Below are 7,683 nucleotides of genomic sequence, written 5' to 3'. Positions count from 1 at the left end.
TTTTTATCCGTGACTGCAATACATTTGGCAGGAATCTGATCCCATATCGGTCAAACAAGCTATGCGAACTAAGTGAAAATTATGTTTTGCTTAAAAGGAGGTGAGAATTTATGCGATCCTCGTTTGTGAGAAAAAATACTTTCCATACTTGTAAATCCCATGGTGTATCCTCGATCAGGAGTCCATTGGAAGCTTCTTTACACCTTGCACCTCGCCTTGCAGTGCATTTAATGAATATCGTCTTCATGTTGTTTGATTTTCAGGTTACGCGCTAGCTAGAGGACAGACTAGCCAGAAAACAAGTAAGCATCAATTTGAAACACCCAACAACTGAACTAAATCTCTTGCGAATTTCTTGTGGAGATGGTTTGAACAAATTAATGAAACATGGAAAAGCTTTTTAGCCAAGAGATCTAAATGTAGCTAATAATGCATATTTTAAATGCAAATTATTTGTAAGTTTTAAATAATTGTGTGTTTAATGAGCTGAATCACTGCTGCAAACAAACTAACCGAAAATGCATGGCATTACAATAAACACACTTAAGAAAAATATTAAATCAAAATAAACAGCTATAGGTACCGACATATGGTATTTTTGGAACATGTAATCCACCACAACGGGATGTCAGGGACCACGTTATGATAAGAGAATCACTGAACACTTTTTGAACCAGTTCTTTGAAACGACTCGTTCGAAAGAACCGACTTGCAGAAACGATTCGGACTTCCCCTCCCTAGTGGTTTTGTGGTTTGCGGAAAGGCACTGCGACCAATCAGCTAAGGAATTTGAGCTGACCAATCATGTGTGAGATATGGTAATTTGGAACCAATCAGCGTTAGAGATTGGGCTGTTTGAAAATCTTTCAGGAAGTGTTTATCCGCTTTGACGCGGACGTAAACAAACGTAGTTTAGCAATCTAAACCCCGTTGTGACTATAGAGAGATTGTACTGTAGTACAATGCGTTTCTCTGCCGCCTAGATCTAGAACGATCTGATATCCGGTAACAGGTAAGAATGGTTTTATGGCATGCTTAGTAAAATAACACTGGATCCTGTTTTAGTTAGCTAGCTAGCTCTCTAATGAGAAAGGTAACGTTAGAGCTTTTCTTAGCCTCTTCTAACAAAAGCGTAAAATGAGCTGGAATTACTGTTTTTTACTATTGTTTTTTTACTGTTGTTTACTATTTTCATCCATAATGTTAATTTGAAGGGCTTTCCCGTTTTTGTGATCAATAGACTCTTAACTTGTAGATACTGCTAACGTAATACAGGTGCAAACAGGCTACAGCTAACTTGGCTAGCTAGACAGGTGCAGGTCGTCTGTTAAACATCTGCTGTAGCCTTCACTGTAGGTGCTGACTCTTTGTTATCATTTTAAATCAACAGGACCTGGCGTTTTGTTAGGAGCTTTACTTGAGAAGATCTCAGCTCAACAATGTCTACTTCAAATTTCAAGAATAAGTGTGTGACGCAAGTCAACTGTATATACTGTGACAGTCTGCTGTGCATGAGAGGAATGAAAGCAGTACTTTTGGCTGACACGGAAATAGAGTTGTTCTCAACCGACATACCTCCAAATAGGTGAGGTTTCCGTGATCAGATTTCACATATTGTTTGTAAACTTGGTCATCATAATCTTTCTGTTGGATCCCTAATAGTCTGTGTTGTTTTCCCCATTTAGGACAGTTGATTTTGTGGCAAGCTGCTATTCCACTGAAAGCTGCAAATGCAAATTAAGAGACATTGCTTGTTTGAAATGGTAAAGTTTTTCTAACTATTAGGTTTTACTCGTATTGTTTAGGATAAAAAAATGTGTATGGAATTATAACGTTTAGTATTAACAAATATGGTAATATACAGTACCGTTCAAAACTTTAGGGGTCAGGAATTTAAGGAAATTTATATTTTTGTTTAATGCAAGGATGCATAAAATTGATCAAAAGTGACAAAGGCATGTATAATGTAATACAAAAGATTTCTATTCAAAATTAAAAAGCTGTTGCTTTAACTTTCTATTCATTAGAAAATAATGAACAAAATGTATCTCTCATGCCACAAAATTAAACAGCACAGCGGTTTTCAACATTAATAATAATAATAATAATAATGAGCAAAGTTTATTGACCAATTAATATTAGAATAATTTTCAGCATATTAGAATAATTTCTGAAGGATCATGTGACACTGATGAAAATTCAGCTTTTGCCATCACAAGAACAAATTCCATTCTAAGATGCATTACAATAGAAAAAAGTTCTTTTTAAAAGGTCACATTTTTACAGTTTTTCCCCCTCCTTTCACATTAAAAATATTACCAAACTTGTAGGTTGGCATCAAACTTGTTTAGGTAATGTTCAGTGCATTGTTAACACTGAGCCATTTGCTGTTCTGTTTCATTGTGTCTCACAAAGCATTTGAGTCGGGTGTTTTTGTTTGTCTCTCTGGCTCTTTCTGCACATTCAGTGGGAATGTTGTGGGATATCACGTGGTGGCCCCATGCAAGCCCTGCTTGCTGTCCTGCAACAATGGTCATTTCTGGATGTTCAACAGTGAGGCTGTGTCCACTATCAATAGACTGGATGCAACAGGTTTGGGACGTCTGATGCAAAAACAGTGTCTGTGCCCTCTGCTTATGGTCAGACAGGTTTTGCATACCATTGTTTCAAAGATTATCTGCTCATAGCCATCAAAAAAAAGAAAAAAAATGAATGGAAGTATAATATACCCAATGTAAATTTTTGTCAAATGAATCCTGAAATAAATAAAAAAAACAGTTCAAAGAATATCTTTTGATACAAAACCTTAAAAAGCCTTTTTTTTTTATTTTGGTCTGCCACACATTTTAAAAGGTAAAAGTCTAGATTGACAAACTAATGCATTTCGGTAATTGAGCCTTCCTCAGAGTGGGCCAGCCTGTCACCCTTTGAGGAAGTCTTAATTGCCAAAATGCATTAGAGTGCCAGTGTTGACTTTAAACTTTTTTTGTTTCTAGAAGATGTGCCTTGCATTATAATTGTATCATTACTGTTTGAAACCCAGCTAAAAACCACCTTATGTTTTTCACAGCAAAAGATGCTGCCAAATGATCTTTTAACTGAAACTTCAGTTATTGTTTGGTATAAATTAGCAGTGAGTTCTTGTGTATTTAAAATGAAATGAAGCTTAACTACACACACTACTGTTAAAAAGTTTGGGGTCAGTGATAGTTTTTTTTTTTCTTCAGCAAGGATTCATTAAATTGATCAAAAATGCCAGTAAACAAAATAATTGTTTAAAATAAATGCTGTACTTTGCTGTAAAAAAAAGAATAATTTCAGTATTTCAGACATAATTTAATAAATGTTCTTTCATAGGGCAGAACTTGCTGCTGTGGGGAGATCTTCCAGAACTGGAGGGCAGTGATGACGAGAGTCTGGACTTTCTCTCAGAAGAAGAGTACCTCAGATAGAAACACACACATCCAAAGGAAGTAGACTCTGACGGTAGCGAACTAGTTTACTTTCACTCACACAAGTCTCCGTTTAAAGCACATTGTCTTGTCTTTAGCTGACTGGGAATAGGCAAAAGAAAAAAAAGGTCTTAATCATCCCAGCTTGATTTATATGCATTTTCTTTTTGCATCTCAGATTAGTTTCAGTATGTCAGAGTGCCACTACCAAAGAGATGTTTCTGTTTTCTTTGCTTTACGGTTGCAGTAGCGCAAAACATGATGATTGGTTTTAAAGATTTAGGATGTTATCCTCATATGTCTTTATACGACATTCACAAATGGATCAGACTGTTTAAGAAGATTAACAGTAGTGTTACTTTGAGGTGTTAATACAGGTTATTCACTCCGGTACTAATGCAGTTTTTGGTAGGCAACCAGATAGATAGATACAATCTTGCAAAATAAAATGCTGGTTCCACAAGTCAATGTGCTTTTATAGGAAGGAAATGACTGACATTTACCATGTTTTAATGGTTTACCAGTATATTTGTCCATTTCAATTGAATGTCACGTAAATTCCCCTGAAGATGGATATCAAGTGGTATATTTATTCTAAACAAGGTTCATCTGTGCATAATAATTTTTGTGTTTAGATTTTGCTCTTTAAAAAAACTTTTTTTTTTTTTTACAGCTTTGACATTTGAAGTGGCACAAAATGACTTGGCAGCTTTGAGTAGAGTATTTAGATCTCAGCTCGGTGACATTTGGCATTTCAGCAACTTTAATTTAACATTATGGTACTTTGCTTGGCCCACTTTTCAATTAATGCTGTTTCATGAGATCGTAGTTAAACATTTGTACTTTCTGTACTCCAGTTAAGTTTCACTGTTTGTCACCAGGGCAATCATGAAAACGACAGAAATATATCTGCACTTAATAGTAAATAAATTCTTCATTACACTGTGTGACAAACTGGACAAAGCATTTTTAAGCGTTCTGATTTTTTTTCTCATGGAGGTAACAAAATGATTTGCATCCTCTTCCATTTCTTTTGTTTTATAAAGACATGATATAGTCATTCAGTAGCAGTTTTTCCACAATCCTGTTTACCATTTCACTGTGTGTAATATGATATTCACAGATCAATTTTAAATATATATATATAAATTAAGCCTATAATGCCCCACTGTAAACGTCTTTGTGCAAAATTTACACTATGTTGCATTTTCAGTAAAAATAACAGCAACAAGTGTAAACAACCACTATTGAGATAGCTTTCAGGTGTAGCAATTTTAGGGGTTGGCTCTGTTATGCCTTGACGCGAACTTTAGTATGCATCTATGACCAAAATGAAACAGCGAAAAAAAATTTGCATTTTAACTTATTAACAGAGGATTTATTTGATTATGTTTTGAATGTATTTATTAACAGACATGATACTGTATTTATACTGACGTGATTTCATTTGCGCCATGTGAGGATGATGAAAAAAAAGCATTTGTATACAGTACTTTTGATCTGCACTGACAATATATTGTTGGTTTAAACTTTGGGTTATTTTGTATGATGAATGTCTTGATATTAAATTTTTTATGTGGATTTACCTGTGTACGTTTCCTTTATTCACCAAAGTTCAAAACTGTCATTTTTAACTGTTTTAAACATTAATCTTTTTGTTGCATCCAACATTGCATGGCAGATCAAAACCTACACAACTGTTTATAAGTTTGTTTGGGTTTTTTTCTTTGAACAAAAATACAACAAAAACAGTAATATTGTGAAATATGATTACAGTAAGATAATTCTATATTGTAATATATTAAATAGTCATTTATTCCTGTGATGGCAAAGCTGAATTTTCAGCATCATTACTCCAGTCTTCAGTGTCACATGATCCTTCAGAAATCATTCTAATATGCTGATTTGCTGCTCAAGAAACAACCTATTATTATGTTGAAAGCAGTTGTACTGTTTAATATTTCTGTGGAAAGTGTGATACGTTTGTTACTAATTAAGCAAAAAAAATATTATACCTTTATTTCAACCACTATATTTATTTCGATGTATATAGAGCAGATTGTCACAACCAGATGAGAAGAGCAATTGTCAGAATAGTGACAAAAACTCTAGCTACAATGCTGACAGATGCAGAGCTGATTTGCTGAAATGGCAGGAACTTTGAAGCAATCTCCAGTATTTCTCTGATTCACCTCAGAGAGTGGCGGAATCAAAAAGCCAACAGTAAGTGAGACCCACAATTCACTAGAAACCAGCGAAAGCAACATACACACATCCAGGGAACACCTACATCATAATCTGGGGTTTCGTTTTTTTAGCAAGGAGAACTTGAAAAGGTTTTTTTTTTGTTTTTTTTTTGGCATGAAGGTTAACAGAACCAAAACAGTCAAATGACTGTGCATATAGTACAACGATTCATTTTCCAGCAGAGCTATGACACAAAGCAGCAAGTATGAAATAATTAATGACCCTTATTTAAATCCAAATAAAATCCTGTATGACCCGAACATTGCAGTTCACAGATATTCTCCAATAAATGTAGGCTAATTTATTGATGTCTGGAAGTTTAAATGAATAAATAAATCAAAAATTCAAGGTGGGATATTTTCTTAAAGTTTGTGGAACAGATTTGGAGAAATTCAACATTACATCACTCTCATTTTGACGGCACCCATTCACTATAGAGGATCCACTGGTGAGCAAGTGATGTAATGCTACATTTCTCAAAATTTGTTCCGATGAAAAAGCAAACTCATCTACATCTTGGATGGCTTAAGCGTGGGTATATTTTCAGCAAATTTAAAGTTTTGGGTAAACTATTCCTTTAAATTAAAGCTATTAAGTTTAACCATCATATAAATAATAATTGATCTGTCTTCCGTCATATCAGGCCAAAATCCATGCCCATTATCTCAAGTGAGCAAATATGATTGCCCATAAAAGGAAGATGTTTAAATAATTCTTGGAATCAAACAAATGCTATTTTAGCAGCCCAAAACTACATCCACAAATACAGTTATTTTCCACTTGAGAATAAACTCATTTTTCTCTGGAAAATGCTGACTTACTTTGGCTGTGATAAGTTGCAATAACTTTTCAGACACAGCTTGAACAACACCTATCAGTATTTCAGGCCTATCTATCAAAACAACCTTTGTCTTTATAAACACACCTCTGCACCTCAATAAATAAATCATTTGTCAGAACGCTTGTCCCTAATCCAGCTGCTCTTTGTATGTGTGCACACCTCCTGACAAACACTACTGAGAACATATAATGAGGCCATACAAAATGTTTAGTCCTGCCACTTTCAGCAACATGCTAATGGTTCAAATCAAAGATTTGTTGTCAAAGATGAGACTGGCTTGTGTGCTGAATCTAAATTGACATTTTAGTGGACTTTTTGAAGGCTCTTTTAAGAACTGTTCACTGAAAGGTTCATTGGGGAATCAATATGGTACAGTTACAGTATATAATTGGTGTGAAGAACATTTTTATAATCTAAAGAACTTTTTCCACTGCAGTGGAGAGATGCCAATAAAAACCTTTATAAAAATGTAAGGTGCGGTTCTACCACATAATTTGTCCTGTTTTAGGTCGCTGACTGGTATAGTGGTAACAAAGGCTCATTTATTTGAAGTTTTGGTGAATAAGTTGCAAATTTGTTTGAATTTTTACAAACTCTTTTGTATGTTTTTGTACGATCTTCTCATGCCCCTCCATGGATTATACCTTTATGGAGACATTTTACCTATAATGTGTTTTTGTATGATTCGGATTGTACAGATTCATATGAAATTGCACATTGTGCAATACTTACACCTATTCATGAGACTGGGTTGAACGTGTCAAAACAAAAATAAGCGATAAACAATTTTTCTTATAACATTTCCAAAGAGTTATGAAAAAGTGTGGTACCATTATGTACTTCAATACACATCTGCATCTAAAGTTAGTACACTAAACACTCAGTTATGTACAGTGGTGTGAAAAAGTGTTGGCCCCCCTCCTGATTTCTTATTTTTTTGCATGTTTGTCACACTTTAATGTTTCAGATCATCAAACAAATTTAAATATTACACAAAGATAATGCAAGTAAATACAAAATGCAGTTTTTAAATGATGATTTCATTTATTAAGGGAAAAAAGCTGTCCAAACCTACGTGGCCCTACGTGAAAAATGAATTGCCCCCTCCTGTTAAATCATGAAAGAACTGCAATTAACCACATT

At 34.5% G+C, this 7,683-nt stretch overlaps 1 protein-coding gene across 3 annotated transcripts; it reads left to right on the top strand.

Moving 5' to 3' along the window:
• The first annotated feature begins 278 nt into the window (after window positions 1–278).
• Window positions 279–5,027, top strand: LOC107590148 (protein FAM72A-like). 3 transcript variants are annotated; one of them, XM_016278759.1, is made up of 6 exons: window positions 886–1,012; window positions 1,391–1,585; window positions 1,686–1,763; window positions 2,468–2,592; window positions 3,358–3,486; window positions 4,126–5,027. In XM_016278759.1, exons 2-5 carry the CDS (start codon window positions 1,440–1,442, stop codon window positions 3,450–3,452), a joined length of 444 nt encoding a protein of 147 aa, XP_016134245.1. In that variant the 5' UTR covers window positions 886–1,012; window positions 1,391–1,439; the 3' UTR covers window positions 3,453–3,486; window positions 4,126–5,027. The 3 variants fall into 3 exon arrangements, with proteins under 3 accessions (XP_016134246.1, XP_016134245.1, XP_016134244.1); XM_016278760.1 differs by lacking the exon at window positions 886–1,012 and adding an exon at window positions 279–302 and having other exon boundaries at window positions 3,358–5,027; XM_016278758.1 differs by having other exon boundaries at window positions 3,358–5,027.
• The last annotated feature ends 2,656 nt before the right edge of the window (window positions 5,028–7,683 follow it).

The sequence above is a fragment of the Sinocyclocheilus grahami genome, unplaced genomic scaffold (assembly GCF_001515645.1).
Source record: "Sinocyclocheilus grahami isolate Dianchi unplaced genomic scaffold, SAMN03320097.WGS_v1.1 scaffold125.1, whole genome shotgun sequence".
Lineage (NCBI taxonomy): Eukaryota > Metazoa > Chordata > Actinopteri > Cypriniformes > Cyprinidae > Sinocyclocheilus > Sinocyclocheilus grahami.
The sequence above is the reverse complement of the archived record's forward strand: the minus strand, read 5'-3'. Positions and strand labels throughout refer to the sequence as shown.

Coding starts and splice junctions, on each gene's coding strand:
- LOC107590148 (XM_016278760.1), top strand. CDS start 1,440: ATGTCTACTTCAAATTTCAAGAATAAGTGTGTGACGCAAGTCAACTGT. Junction 1,764..2,467: donor GACATTGCTTGTTTGAAATG/GTAAAGTTTTTC, acceptor CTGCACATTCAG/TGGGAATGTTGTGGGATATC. Junction 2,593..3,357: donor CAATAGACTGGATGCAACAG/GTTTGGGACGTC, acceptor GTTCTTTCATAG/GGCAGAACTTGCTGCTGTGG.